The sequence below is a fragment of the Opisthorchis viverrini genome (assembly GCF_000715545.1).
Source record: "Opisthorchis viverrini unplaced genomic scaffold opera_v5_35, whole genome shotgun sequence".
Taxonomy (NCBI): domain Eukaryota; kingdom Metazoa; phylum Platyhelminthes; class Trematoda; order Opisthorchiida; family Opisthorchiidae; genus Opisthorchis; species Opisthorchis viverrini.
In genome coordinates, this window is record NW_008751691.1 from 1,080,374 (window position 1) to 1,096,792 (window position 16,419).

The window sequence follows — 16,419 nt, forward strand, 5'->3', positions numbered from 1 at the left end:
ATGCACTCTGGCACGTGACTACGCGCATCCGATTTCCAAAGAAACCGAACATGTCAGTCAAAGATGGCATCTGAACAATTTCGTGTGCTGTGGGAAGGGGAAATGTGTGCGGTCGCAGTCGTCTACAGGAGCCGGAAAGAAGGAAGGTTTTCGTTTCAGAAGAGCTTTATAAACAATCGGTAGTTTTTATTTGGGCACAAAAGGTTCAACAGGCCAAGTGAGCAGGTCACCAAATTGGCCAGGTTATAAGGTTATGAGTCAGTCCTCTTCAGTGTTGAGTGTCAGTTAACGACTCTTGTCGGTTAGTGAAGTTGTCAAAATCTTGCTTTGGTGGATTGGGGGAGGGTGGTGTTCAAAGTAATTCGGATCGGGTTTGGTTAGTTAATCTTCCACTTCAGGGTGCTTCAGTTGATGATTCACCTCGGTTGCCACTAGTAGATTTTCCCTGCTTTTTGTGGGGTCGTGAATGCACCGACAATTTAGCTTGAGGGGGGTTGAGTTCAAGTGGAATTCAGAAGATGACCACTCTTCCTTCTGATGACCGCACACCAACACGTGTCCTCTCGACTGATCCAGAACCGTTCTCCACACCAGTTCCACACCTTCTATTCTGTTAACACTGGGATGCTTGGCAATTTCTACCACCTCGGCGATCAGTCTGTGTGACGTGGACCGTAGTCCTCACCTCAAAACCACAACATTTTCTAAATCTATTTTTTGTCCCGTGTCAAGTGCGTGTTCCGCAATCGCCGAGTCTTTCAGTAACGCTTGATATTCATCTGCGCTTCTCAGTGGCTTGTTTATGTTTCTACTATGCTCTCCGACTCTGATGTGTAGTTCCCTGGCCGTCTGTCCTATATAGACCTTGGTGCAGTCATTACACTTAATCTTGTAGACACAGTCCCTGGTTCTGTTTGCCGGGAGGCAAATCAACTGACAGTAGAGTATAACATATCCGCACCGTTGTGAGAGTTGACACTGGGAAATAAAAAACGATTAAAGATTCGGCTACTAGCCACCCATTCGCCAAGGAGAAAGAAAGGATGAACACGCCACACCAGGTGAACAATTCAGTCCTGGAAATTGTTGTCAACAGATCAACGTAATTTTGTTACAAACTCCGATACATGTGGTTCTCTGCACATGAAGCTGAGGACGTCATCAGTGACTGGAGTTTGAAAGTGGCAATAACGTGGTAAACGTCATTTCAACATTGAACTTACCACCTGAGATATGAATCACTAGAATTATCTACTTATGGTTCTCTTTGGTGATTGCTCACTCACCTAATTAGTTATTTTAAGCCTTCCTTCAACTGGCGCGGAAATTGTCTGACTTGATCAAACCCAATTTTTTCTATCTAGCTGCAGTTCCATTCAAATTGACTAGCATACATCCTTCCGGTGATCGATTTCTTCATGTTGTGTTGGCAAAATGGTCGTGGAATGTGAAAGTTGTCACTCTAAGGGTTGAGATTACGATAAAAACACCTGGAAGAAAGCTTTTTTCTTACAATTTTGGAAAACTGACTTTCTAATCCGTTTTTGCTCTGGGAGCAGAAAGATGGCATAACTTGCAACCTTCGTTAGATGCGATTCTTTGGTATGAGTTTAAACAGTCAAGACATATATTGATCAGTTTCTGCCTATTGACACAAGCCCTTCCATTTCGGCATACAGTTCAGGCAACTATACTTTTAACAGAACGAATTACTGCTTTTCTACTATTGTCTACGAATAAGCCTCTCACCTTTGCATTTCTTTCTGACGGGAAATTTCACGAACTCTTCGCCATTCAATGGCATGAGTCACGTGCTGGTCGCTGGTCTATCGTCTAATCGATTTTATTGTAGATATCGCCGTGTCGCACTCACCCATGACTCATCGCCAGCTTCGCTGGTCTGGCGTCTAATCGATTTTATTGTAGATATCGCCGTGTCGCACTCATTTATGACTCATCGCCGCGCGCTTGCCGTTCTACCTGCCACGGCTTCGTCCACCGATGAGTTGGGGAGATGAGGCAGATGGCCGCGCATCAGGGGCAGTCGCTGAGTCAACTGGGGCTTAAATATAGTGGTGCCATGACAACACAGCGTGTTTCAACTATCTGCTGATAAAGCGGACTGTTGGGTCGCCGTGACTACTGGAAAGAAACGGACTGGTTGACTTGCGGTCGACCCGCGATACCGAGTAAAAACGGAGTTCAGTCGTTAGTAGGCGGTTGATCAGGTGGCAACTGATCTCTCTTGAGCTTGGTAAGTGATTGCGCGAAGATATCGTCAGTGCGCTGCTGAGTGGTGAACAGATCAATGGCCAATGAACTCAGCCGAGCTGCCATTATTTCCAACTCGGGTGTTTTGAACAACAAAATGATCCATGCTTGGTTTACCATTGTCAACAGTATTCACTGAAACTTCACCGTACTAGTCCCTTTTTATGCAACCGGCCTTCAAACCGTTTAGCTCAATTGTCCACAATGTTTGCGTACACCATTATTGAGCTGGAAACCCAGAGTTTTACCTTCAGCTTTCTCCTTCCTAGTAAACTGCCAGGGCAGACTGGTCTATCCGAATTGATTTCAAACAACATTGGTACACAAATTGATCAGCCGCTGTGTCACGTGACACGCCTTTAATCTTCACCTGGGAATCATACCCTGTATTACCTGGCATAGAGTAGATTGTCTGCTTCGAGTTTGAAGATCAAAGAAGTAATGCAAAATTTTCCCCAAGGGTTGACCAAATGGAGCGAAGAAACGATCGCTACCCCATGACTATTCGTCGAACTTCTGAGAGGCAATCCCTGCAAACAATGGGTAAAAGGGTGGGGAATGTCTACTCGAGGCCGAGAAAGCTATTGATCACTAAGCCGTTGTCCTGACAACCACCTTCTTTATAGTAAAAGGCCCAGAAATAAGTTTCCGTTCACTCCCAGTCCTGGTGTGAGATCCGAACACGCTTTATGGGAGCATCTTCATGGGAACTGGGACAATACTTGACTTAGCTGGTCAAAAATGCTCCTAAATTTCAATCGATGGAAACGAAAAGTATTCTAATGGAACAGGGATTCTTTCACTGTTAGTGGTAAATAGTTATCTTAAAAGATGCTGTATTGTTAATCGTACGTTTTATAAATGACTTCCAAGTTTCAAAATACTTTTCTGTACGTAACCGTAGAACAGCATCCAGGTCGTTCAGCTACCAAAGACGTTTTTGTCTTAGTGAGTGAAATTTATGCTTCAAGCTGGGCCACCCACTTACTTTCCGGAATTAGACACGTCCACTTTTCGTCTATCACTGAGTTCAGAACGGCTTTCTCTTCCATGTAACTTCTGTCGGGACCTTCATCATCATCATCATCATCATCATCATCATCATCATCATCATCATCATCATCATCATCATCATCATCATCATCATCATCATCATCATGGATATTTTCATGTATCAGCTGAGATACTGTGGTATTCTGTCTTGATAGAGTACTCTATTCCCTTCGATAGCCCACAAGAGGTCCAGTCGTTCTTGGGGCCCATCAGGTAGGCAAGATCCTCGTGTTTTGCCATCTCCTAACCGAAACTGAAAGTAGACAAAATTGGGAGAGTTTTCGTGAGTAGCACCATGTCATGTGGATAATATATTCTTAGATATCTCGAACAGTGAACTGAAATGTGCAGCACAGTCGTTGTAAATATACCTTATCAAATTTACTCCGTCAATTCTTTTCTCGAGTGGGGTTACGCATCACGTGAATGGACAGTAATTGATGGATTCAATGTCCTTGAATAAAGCTGATCGATTATTCATACCCGTCCTTAGCTGGCCTATGTGAGTGCAGCGAGCCACATGACCAATGTCTGGCGAATAATGGTCCGTGGTAAGACCCACAAAACCATTGAATTGAAATACAACTCAAAAAGACTACTTAGGTGAACAAAGTTCAAATTTATTTTATTCTGAGGACAAAGGATGCAAAGATTCCATTTAGCTGACAAGTCAATCACTTATTTTAACCATAAAGTCCCTCGCTTCGCACTTATGAATAGAGGGCATGGTACCAGGATGATAAAAAATGTCCTGAAAATTATTTCAATGTTTGAAGGGAAAAGGGTCAGTACATACCAGAAACTGCTAATCAGAAAAAGCAAATGAAGAACAGATGATCAAATTAGTTGCGTTTCGTCGTTTGCCATCGTCATAGCGTGCATTCTCTGATTGAGCTTGTTTGTTTAGTGCGCCCCACGGCCAATCAGTAACTCCGGATTCTTCGACTTCCCTATTTTGGCCAAAGAACACTTCACTGGAAAGAAACTGGGTTTTCACCACCAACGTATCTTTGAAAAACCCGTAGATGTGCACACGAAGTGTGTGAAACCCTTAGGGTTCGGATCTGCAAGAGTATATCTTTCCGTTATGAGTAATCTTCTTCATTGAGGACACACTGGTTATCGATTTGCATGCGATGGTCGTTTTTATTGTGGAAGTATGAAGAGTGGGGACCGAGCCGTGTGTCATAACTTCTCCCGGTATCCCGTAACTTACCGTTCAGATCTGTGTTTCTACAGGTGAATATTTTGGCAGTGGAGAGCGGATTTTGCATAAGAATTGCGTCCATAAGGAAATCAGATGTCATTGTTGTACTAACAGTGAACCGGATCCTGAGCTGTCCAATTTGAGATCACCTATCCAGTCTTGGATAGGACATCATGAGTTTGTTTTTAATCGCATTGTTAAAGTATCAATAGTTTTTACCAAAAAAATGTTTTCATTTTCTATTTGAACGAGGAAGAACTTTGTAGAATGTACACTTGAGATGAAAGAGAATGATACGGTAAGACACACTTCTTTTACAGTCTGAATACCGCTGCTGTTGAAAAAATATGCAAAAGAGTATGTGCAAACTAGGCCATAAATTAGCATGGATGTGGTCACAAATGTAGATGCCGTACCCCTAGTGAGTGTCCTTATTTCCACGGAGTAGCAACGGGTATCATCAATGAGGCAGAAGAAACATTCGGTGTACCGAATGCTGCTAATCGTTAAGTGTCTGTAACGGAACCAAGATGAATTTTGTTTACTACGTTTCATCATCTTAGGACATTATTATTCATCGTCTTAGGTCTCTTCAGTCGAGAATGGTTTTTTATGGACAGCATACCGGTGAAGTAATTTTGGGGCTTGAACTTTTGTACCCATGTCCATCTCGTTTTTACTTCCGGAAATCTACTTGAGCCTAGACGTTGTCAGCAAACGATCGATGCCTCTATGCACTTAGCTATGGGATAACGTGAGTACACATCAATGACTCATGTCGAGAGTGGTCACTCATTTAAGCCAAACCTCTGAGTCACGTGCTCGTGCCGTTCCGAGTGAAAAAATGTATGCAACGAAAGGATGCCTTGAACATTGTTCGAGATTTTGGCTAGCCAATGGTTACAGTGAACGGTGTTTCTTAATGATGATTGTCGTATTGATCCACGAATGCACCAGACATTTTCCTCTGTCGATTGATTCATTCCGAGGCATTTATGTGCTGCGTAGGATTTGACAAGTAAGTCTGAGTGTTGACCCCATCCGTTTGCAGTTCGGAGCATGATGTATTTGCGATTACTGCTCGTTTTGTTAGGGAAAATATGAAAAAAAACTTATTCAAGTGTGAAAGCAGGTGACAGTTCCATCGGTAGGCTGGTCAGATATCGGAGCAATTTTTACTATTCTTCTCCGTTGTGACTAGGACAAGCCACAGAATATCCTTCTGGATTAGAGCAAGAGGGGAGAGGAAAATCCAAGCCTTCATTGTTGCTAGTAAGTGTCAGAGGCAGCACTCAAAATAGTGATGTGGTGGTGAAGTATAGGATGCTTTTGATTAATGCATTTTGACAAGCCGCAGGCAATACCGTGATAAAAAACAACGTAAACTAGACATTTTTTGAGCCTGGGAGTTGAATAGGATATAGCTACTACCTTGATTGCTAAACAGACTGGATACAGAAGTAGGACGAACAAACTCATCGTCTTGGGTTCCAAAACCATTTGTTGTTGCTACAAGGTTCAAACGTATGTTACCGTGGGCCTAAATCCTTTGTGATAAAAACTTGCGGTGCAGCTCAGTCAGTGGAAAACGTGAACACGTTTGCTAATTTGAGACACCTATGGCGTCAGAATGGTTTATCCCTGAATCTGAAAGGACGTGTGTATCAAGCTACAGTACGGGCTGTCTTGTTGTATGGCTGTGAGACTTGGCCTATTCGAACAGCGGAACTGAGACGTCTTCGGGTGTTGGACAATCGTTGTCTCAGAACCATAGCTCGGGTGGGTTGGTGTCGGCGAATCCGTAACGAGGCAGTTAGAAAGCGTGTTTTCGGTTGTGCGACGGGTACTTCCATAGAAGAATGGGTCCAGCACCACAAGCTGCGTTGGTTGGGACATGTGTTGCGTATACCGAACCATCGTTTACCGAAGAGAGTGCTGTTTTCCATGCCAAATTCAGAGTGGCGTAAACAGAGAGGTGGCCAACCCATGACCTGGCAGAGGAGTATGAAGGAGATCACGAAACGCTTGGGTGCTGTCGGTGCTACTCGCCTTCCAGGATGGGGACCGCGTGATCCTCACTGTGCCTGGTTGGAGACACTACAAGATATGGTTGCCAACCGATGTCAGTAGCGTTCTTGTTGTCAGTTTCTATCCCGATCGTCTGAGTGAGTGTCTGGACGTATAGACAGCTCCAAATTATTGTGGTAGGCTAGCAACAAGTCCCCACCCCGTCCACTTTTACTCTTTTCTTTACAATAAGGCTTTCAAATAAGTCATGGCTGTACGGCAGTGAAGCATTGGTGTTGAGCACTGATGTCATGCTGTCGTTGATGATGATGATGATGATGACGGACGTTGAAAGCTCTTGAGTAAAAAGGGTCTCGTGGATATAGAAGTGTCATTTTGTTTAAATAGGCATCGAGGAGCATAAGGCCCTTCGGTTCCATAATTGACAGTCATGGACTCGTAAAACGATAATCACTTGTTGTAATCCGTGTCTGGTGCTAATTAATTCTAAAAGATATTCTGAAAATAACTCTGAAAATTTTTTCCCCTGATACTTGCTACAGGTCCAAGGTCCCTTCCTACTGCAGAGAAGTAATTTCGTCACACTAGCATTATGTTCTATGTAAATGAAAGCTAATCACATTGCTGATCAGCCGCTCGTGGCCAAACGGTTAGGTATTTGAAACTCTCCGAGGTTCTTGAGATGCGCACTGCTGGTTATTCCCAATAAGGGCGAAACACCTTTACCGTGCCTCTTAGCGTTTCACCATAGATTGGCTTCACTTAGAGGACGACTTTCCATTGGAAACTAGCATTCGTCACTGTTTCAGTCTCATTCATCCGTGTGATCGTATGTGTGGCTTAGGTCGGCATTTTCAAGGGACAGTACCCTTTTTAACTCTGGATATCTGGATAACCTCGTGCGTCCGACAAACCGTAACCAATGAAGTCAGATTGAGATCGAAAGCCGTGTTCCTTGTGCTGAAAACGGCTCAATGGAAATCAGTACATTTTGGTGACTGTTATAAAGGGAGTGAATTTTTCCATTACTATCCACCCTGGGAACACAAGGCTTTCGAAGAGTGTCGTGGACGCCCAGAATATTGGTTTGATTCCCATTGACCGGGTTTATTGATTGGGCATCCATTCAAAAAACTTGTCATCAGCTTGTCATCAGTGTGCACAACGCCATTTGTTGGAACAGTTAATCTAAGTTGATAATGGAGTCGATCTTCAAAAATTGTACTTGTAGTGAATGTGCTAACAACAGGGAGTCCGTTTGAATTTCATTGCAACAGGGCTCATAGCGTCACCGATTCCTCGTCGTCTTAAGGCAAAACGTGATTTCAGCTGCAACACCAACTACATTTCAATACTCCGTCAATCCATGCTCCACTCACGGGACATAAGCTCCATTGAAGATTCCGGAATCTCCCCCCACTATCAGCCATTAATAAGTAACTCATAGGAAGATAAATTCACACGATGAGGGAAACTTTTATCTGAGAAGTCGTCACTGAAGGAACTAGTCAACACGTGTGACCAGGTGATGTGGATCCTGTGATTGAAGCATGAGGGGATCTATACGTGCGAGCCAATCACACTGCTGATCAGGCGCCGATGGCCGAACAGTCAAGTGTTCAGACTATCAACCGACAGGTTCGAAATTCACTGAAATTTCATGAGATATATGCACACTGTCACTGATTCCAAAAATGGATAAAACGGTTGTACAGAGCGTAGCGGCCTTTCTGCATATTCTGGCTTTAACAAAATCTCCATTGAGGACTACTTTGCCAGTATTTGAGCTTAACTTCTGAGGCGAACAGTGTAAGGTTGTTGCGCATCCAAGGTTTTGAGCTTTGGTCCCCGTTCACTCCCCGTTCACTCCCGTTCACTGCTCGGAGGTGAGCATGAGCGAGTGGTTAGCACTTGATCATACCCGTACTTCAATGTGGACACGTATTTTTGTTACAAAAATCACTATGCGTACTTGATTTCCACGTCCGGTCGATTGTACGGAAACGAATGAGGTAATCCTTTGCTTTTTTTCACTTCCATACTCGATAATCGAACTACGGCTCCCTTGCTAAAACTTACAAAATGATAAGCCAAAAATCACAGTAAGCAGGTTCTCCGGTAATATTGTCAGGGGAGGCAAGTTTCTTATTTGGACCTGGAGTCTCCCATGAATATCTACTCATATTTGTCGTTTGGGCAGTATTACTCGTACTAGCCCAAAGTGCCGGTCGTATGCCAGATTGGACGAACAAAATTTCCATCTTCACCTGTAGGACAGGGCGAAAACATTGTTTTCTCTAAAAAGGTCTACTGGACAGCCGGAGCACGGGATGTTTCCCAAATCCATGAAACAAGTTCTTATTCCCTCCTGAAGCAACAGAGATGCGGTACTTTTGTGGACGAGACTTAGCCGCAGAGTACTTATTGATTGTGCCGGATAAACCAGTCAAAGATGTGGTCGATGCAAAAAATAACCAACTGCACGATGTATAGAATGCGCAGGGTGTGTTGTTTTTTTGTTTGTTACTACAGTTTTTCTGTCCTGTACACGTGAGTAAGCTGTTATATGAACGTCCTTTTTGACAAGCTGGCTTCGGTCTCGTCACCATTTTGCTTCTATTTAATCGTATACTTCCAGGATTAGAAAAGAATGCTTTTAGTACCTTTTACAGGTCTACTGTCACTAACATGTGATACCAGGTGAAAAATGCAGTACTTGCAGTTTTACCCTTGAAAAACGCTCAGCTGTAGTACCCTTCCGGTACCTAGCTGCCTTGCCACCCGAAGGAGGTACGAGGGCTGGGATACCGCCAGGTTGCCCAAGCCTGGACAGGGGAAGTCGAGAGGCAGAGGTCGGGTTCGAACCACGGACCCTCCGGTCAGTAAATTCGCACTCTAACCACTTGAGCCTCGAACAATGTTCGAGGAGTGGGAGAAGTTCCGTTGTCAACATGAAAATTGTGGTAAGATACTACTTATTTTCTGATAAACTTTTCTTCAGAAAAAGTTAAACTTAGATGAAACTTCGGGCAAGTTAGAATACATTCAGGTAGAGGTTCGGTGCGTTCAACACATTCATTGACAGTAAAAATTCCCAGGGAAACTTCGTCCTAGAATTTTTCTGAGCAGCGGGATTTATACTTCGTTTCCGCTATCTGTAGTCATTGAAAATACGGTTTCGATTTTCTACTCAGAATGAAGTAATACCAAGACCGGAACAAGCAATTCCATCTTTGAATGCCAAAGCTTTCAACCTTCCGTGTGCAATGCTGTTTCTTAACTTTTCGAGCAAATAGAAAGTGCCTCGAACATATTGCATATTGTACTTTACATGGATGATTTGACTTAATTTGAGCTCAATGATTGCTGTTACGATCTCAAAACAAATATTGATTACCCAACAGGATTGCGTGATATTATGCCGAGAGCTCACTTTTGGAGCAAAGAGAGTGTTTGTGGTACTGAGAAATTCCGAAAGGAAAACCCAAGCTAACCCCCGAGGGTGAGTACCAGGGTATCCTGACTAGCTAGGATGATCATCCTGTTTCCTTGGTGACAGTTGATATCTACAGTACCGACGATTGTCGGAAATGCTAATCATTAGTGATAAACCTTCTACAATGCTTTCATAACGGAAACTCCTCACAAGGTTGCTGAAGTATCTTCGACAGCTCACAACCGGTTTCGCTCTTCTTGAGGCTCATCAGGTAGGCACACTCCCCGAGTTTCCGTCAACCTTATGTCCTACTTGAACCCAAACTGGACTGTTTTCGAGTAATACTCTCATTTGCAAATCCATTTGGTTTCCACAAGAGATTCATCTGATTCTCTCGTTTATGGTATCCTGCAACTGAATGTGTTGCACACAGGCCGCCTCATGATTCAGTTGGCACGATATTCGAGATATCGCAGTATATTTTTTTCAAAAAGGAAACTGCTCACGAGGTTGCTGTATGAGGGTTCACTAGATTCGTTTCACATTTGACTTCAGTCTGAGTGTGCGGCCAGAATTGCAAGATTATCAGCGCCAGCAGAAGGTTCAGAACGCAGAAGAGAACCGAGATCCATGGTCCTCTTACTTGTCAAAATAGAATGTAACCTGGTAAATGTCATTTCCTTGATATCCGTAATAAGCCACGGTTAAAAATTGTATTAGGATAGACACGTAATTTCCTCTACGGTATTTGGAACAGTGATGTCCTTCCAAGCTATGACGTACCGAGAAGTCCGTTCTATTCTTTGAAGTCTCCTCCCTTCGAAAGCTCATTTGTTTGAAAATTATTGTAGCAATTACCTGACAGAACTTAATAGTGACTGTCACGAAATGGAATTAAACTAGTTGTATTTAGATAGCCCACGCTGACTTTTGTAGTCGAAGTACGCGGTCAATAACTTGTGCACTATTGATTATTTTTTCTTCCTTGCCCACGTTTTTTCTGTTTCTTTCAATGTGAAATCAATCTGTACTTAAAAGCTGAGGACCACTGTTTCTTTCATACTGGGAATCATCACCAGTGCCCATTTGGCGAGATTCTAAGGATTTTCAAACCCACGAATTCTTGGCTGGTGGCTTGAACTCCTGGAATTTCAATAGGCTCTATTTTCTCAAGATATAAGCGTGGCTTTTCTACTTCTACGGCTTCCTTTATTATTGAGTTGCTTTCCCAAATAGAACCGTGGATAAAGTTGAATTTTTCATTGGACCCGATTTAAGGATCACTTTGATACTGCTCAAATTCCTGGGCTCAGCTGATGCCAAAGTAAATGACACCGCATTTTCGGATGTGAGCGCAAAAATTCCACAAGACGAAACTAACCAATATTGTTAACTAAACCGCATCGCTTTCCGTTGCCAGCGGTTCAATCACCCGTTGCCAAATAAGGCGATAGATCGGTGTGTGAACCTTATTGATCCAGCATGCAGCAGAGTACAGTCAAACTTAGCTTGAGGTTTTATCTGTGTGAACAACTTCAGGCTTTCTGAGAGGTAAAGTGCGGTAATTCTAAAACTAAATCACCAAGCTACGCTCATCTTTAGAAATATCTACGGTGGTTTGGTCGTTGATGAAAACAAAACTTTATGAGATGAGCGCAGCATTCAGGATGGATGTTCTTAGTCAAGCGACTACTGGTTTCCAATCGCACTGATTGGATGACCGAGTGGACACAACTCTCTGGACAATGTTCCTGTTTCTAAAATTGCATCCACTACGGTGTGAGGTGTATTGCTATTTTTATTACTGTTTCCGACACGGGTTTGGAATTTCGGACACGCCCAGCTTACCATAACTTCGTTGGCACAGGCGGAATGTGTAACTGGGCCAAATCTTTGAGTGCTCGTATACAATCTTCGGTTTCGTATATCACGCGAATTCTATTTTTGATGTCAAATTGATATCATACATTTAATATGGTGGATGTCCATTGAATCGTCTCAAGTTCGAGACAAGTTCGAGACTGCTTAGAGATCGGTGGCGACAAGGCTTGAATGTTTTGGGAGTAGAATCTATGGGACTTTGTCATCAGTATCATCATCACTATCAGTATAGCGGCATCACTGTTGGCACTGACGCTTTACTCTGCTACACGAACATCAGATCTCGAGCCTTGGCGTGAGAATAGAAGGGACTAGATGGGGATGGGACGTGATGCTAGCCTACCTCAGACATTATGGCGTACCTACATCTCCAAAATCAACGGCACAAACACCACTGATATCCGCCGGCAGCTTTTTCGTGCAGTGACTCAAGCGAGGCAGACGGCGGCGGGGCCATAAACATAAAACACCATCCTTCGAAACAGATGGTACCAAATGAACCCACCTTTTCGTAATCTTTCTCATTTCGTTCTGCAAAGTCACGTTCCCCTCTGTGATTCTATGATTCAACTGGCTCAGGTTTTGCTGGAAATCCGTTGGTAGATTGAGTAGGCTAGGGGATTCTGTCAAGAGCAGTTTGGTTCAAGCAAACTGGTAGCGTAAGAACCCACGTAGTCCTTGGAAGTTGCATGAACGTGATGCACAAACAGCGGCCCGACATGATATTTCACATCACAATTTGGTATTCTAGTTCTGACCTTGTTCTTTCAAAGCACTTTTATCCGTGCTGTGAGAGCACTGACGTGGCAAACTTTTGTTTCTCTTCACTGCACAATAGGACTTTCTTGGTTGTTGAAACTTGCAGCTATGCGGGCAGTATGACAACATGATGAAAAATAATATGATTATTTATAGCCTTGCTTCACCTTTGTGTAAAGTCTCCGCAACGCTGGGAAACTGTCACTATAGATCAATAGCACGTCAGCTGTTTGAAACACTATAGATAATAGCACGTCAGCTGTTTCAAAATGAACTCAGAAACTTACTTCCCGTTTAGCACACAGGAAAGAAGTAGAAATGCTTGCGGAACTTTGATGTGGTTTTTAACCGTGTAGTTTACGCAACTGTTCCATTGAAATTCCGCTACCCACTGTCATGCCTGACAGCGTGTACGTGTTAACCAGAAAACATGGCGCATGTTAGGACACATTCAACCGATATTGCACTCGGTTTTTCCATGCCTGGCTCCAAGTTAATGCTAGACAACATTTCACTTGAGTTCTATATATATTCTTTATATATATATTCTATATTGGTGTATCCACAAAGTGCATCGCAGAGTGCGACAGTACTTTTCTGTGTTAACTATAGAAGTAAGCTCATACGTACGGAAACTTTGCAGAACCGAACCAATGGGTCTTGAGTCATCTTACCCGGCGCACTGCGTAGTTCAGTGTACTTCCATACTTTGGTTAACTTTGTTTCTAAAGATGAAAAGTCACTATGTCGATTCAACTTCCCTGGGACGTTAACACGGGAAAATTGCCCGACCGAATTTCGATAGTTAAGAATTGGAGGGATCGATACGGAGATGTTGCTCATTGGCTTTAAACGCTTGCGGGATTCAAAGAATTTGTGTCGCTTGCTTATTGATGTTGTTGAAACTGTATGGCGAAGCACTGGTGATGAAGACTGAAAAATGGGTCAACAGAAAAGTCCACCTGCGTGGTGAGTGCACAAGAAATGCGACTTTGGAATGGACATATGTTGTGAGTACTTAGGGCCAATTTGTTCAGCTCAATAGCGGGACCATTTATATCGTTCAGCTGTAACACCTTCCTGGTGCTTAGCTGCCATGCCACACAAAGGTTGCAGGAGGGCTGGGATACTGCCAGGTTGCCCAAGCCTAGACAGGGGAAGTCGAGAGGCAGAGGTCGGGTTCGAACCACGGACCTTCTGGTCATTAGATTCGCGCTATCTCGCCCCGGGACCAGTTAGGGCTTTTATATATATGCCTGTCGTGAGTTTTGAGAAGCAAGGCTGTAAGACTCAATGATGCTGGTGGCCACATTTAGTTTTACAACTTACTGGGTTGCTGTGTTGTAGTGGCGTGCATGCGCGCAGTCACCTGCGGTGGAACGACCATGCTGTCTCGAAGCCTATCAACTAGGGTTCATGTCATCTGGAGTGACGGAATGTTTTCTACGTGATATCTTAACTGCCCTATGTAATTAATAGTCGTTGAAAAGTTGCATATCTAGTCTGCTAGGTCGACGAACAATGAGCGAAAACCAATGGAATGTTGGTACATAGCTCGCCTGGATATGCACCGATTTTCACCACTTCCATGTTCATACACAGCTTCCGGTGTTACACAACTTCCACGGAGTCAACCTGTGGGTGTCTCAGTGAAATATTGCAGATACATCGATTTTTGTTCACTGTAGAAGATTTACGAGTTTGCTCATTGGTGAGTGCATGATCCACTACCAGTCCAGACTTTCTGTCGAATCTGCCATGGTGTTGAAAAACTGCTATTATAAAAGAGGAAGCTGCTGTGAGAGAGAGTATCTATTACCTCATTTATCGTAGTCACTCGCTGTTTAGTGTGATAAATTGTTTTTGTGACTAACAGGTAGAACAAAGTGGAGGCTTCCTGTCAGTGAAGTAGCACTGTACATCTGTTTCATTCTCATTTGGGATCATCAGCAGTGCGCATTTCACAAAACTCCGGGGAGTTTCAAGCCTGCTAGTAGTTTGAACAAATGACCGTTCAGTCTGGAGTAGCTGATTATCCCGCACTTTAACTGCGGTGGTTTGTGCCGAATCGTAGAGGTTCATGCCTGTGTAAATGATCGGTCATTCATCCCGCATTACACACTCGAGTGTTTGGATCGTGACAGACTCAATGCACTACGTATATGTGATTATCAGTACTACAGACTTATTGAATACTCTCCAGGCCTATTAGGATAAACTTGTAATCAATGCTGAAACTGTACGTCTCATTCTATTCTACCCTTGTTTCCCTAAATCAATCACCTGGTTTAACGCGTTATGAATCAACAAATATCGAGTTTCCCTGAACCAAGCATTTTTAATTCAACAATTTGGTTGACTAAATCACGGATTGTGTTTGTTTTTTCGTATGTTTCGTTGGATCTTCGCTTATCATCTGTGAGAAACTTAGGATCATACGTGGTGAAGAGGTCTTGAGATTTTAGTTGGAATCATGTCGGGCAAATAAATTCAGTCTAGTATTCGAGGTCGGAAATTAATAACCAGCCGTTTCTTCCTTATTAAGTACCACCTGTCTTGCTCACTTCACGAAATGATGCGTAGAATAAACAAAAAGACGTACAAAAAGACGTTCTCAGCTCAGAATAAAAAAGACGCAGCACTTTTTCTAAGAAGCCGTTACTCAAGAAGCCAGAAAGTAACCAGAAGGGATGTTTCCCTTATTACGTTATTGAAGCATTTAGATATCGAAGTTTTTTCTGAGAAACTCCTTTTCTCCATTTTCTCTGTCTATTATCTTTTGCCTTTTGATGTTTTTTTGTATATTGCATGTATGTTGTATTCTGCTATGTGATTACCATACTTTGAATATAGTAACGTCTACTTCTAATGGATCTTTCACGTGGTTGTGTGGACATACAATCGTACCGCTTGAAGCTCTATCCGATATGTCAACCATCACTCGTCACCCGTGTGATATTTTTGACTGTTTTATGCATATGGGATCAGTTTGTGCTCATCCGATGTATTTCCATTTCAACAGCTCTCAACGCGGCAATAACATGTTGTGCAATTTCCCATGCAGGATCCTGCTTATCATCATCAACACAATCAGCTTGGTGAGTTTGTTTTGTCCACAGGTACACACACTTGACATCCCGCTAATCCGAATCGAATCTAGACCGTGAATAATGCCGATTTCTCCAACGCAGACAACATGCCCTACTTGCATTCTGGTCGGAACAGGCTAAACAGACAAACGTTGTAACAGTTGTAACACGCTTCCGGTGCCTACCTGCCATGCCACCCGAGGGATGGATATTGCCACGTTGCCCAAGCCCAGACAGGGGAAGTGGAGAGGCGGAGGTTGGGTTCATACGACGCGCTCTAACCATCAGGCTATCTCTCCCACTTTGTCTGTTTCAGAAAGAAAGAACGGTTTTAAAATGAAGGTGACATAAATAGGCGAATTGTATAGATTTTCTCTGCAAATCTTTCGAGTCCAAAATCTATTTGTAGCATTACATGGGCAATAATGGCAAGCAGTTGGTTGCTGGATTACCTAAGTTAGTGGTCGACTGGAAATCGGTAGAGAAATGCAAATCGGTCAAGTGGAACGAATAAATGTAGTTGCATAGCTTGGACACAAGTGCTCACACCGAGCGACAGATTGCATAGAAAAGGGTGAGAATAATCCTAGTCCAAGTACAAACATGTGGGTGTAGTATTAGCTGAATTTAAAAGACTACAGTACACATATCCAAACAGCTATTTTTACTGAACCTGTACGAACCTGTAAATGTTT

General features: G+C 43.2%; 1 protein-coding gene across 1 annotated transcript in view; it reads left to right on the top strand.

The window, feature by feature from the left end:
- Window positions 1–5,533: 5,533 nt before the first annotated feature.
- Window positions 5,534–16,419, top strand: part of T265_02737 (hypothetical protein) — a gene marked incomplete at both ends in the record, with an annotated part of 34,326 nt that continues 23,440 nt past the window's right edge. Inside the window, 2 exons of the mRNA XM_009167052.1 lie at window positions 5,534–5,549; window positions 15,658–15,733. Coding sequence (XP_009165316.1) covers window positions 15,677–15,733 — 57 coding nt within the window. The remainder of the gene's footprint in view (window positions 5,550–15,657; window positions 15,734–16,419) is intronic.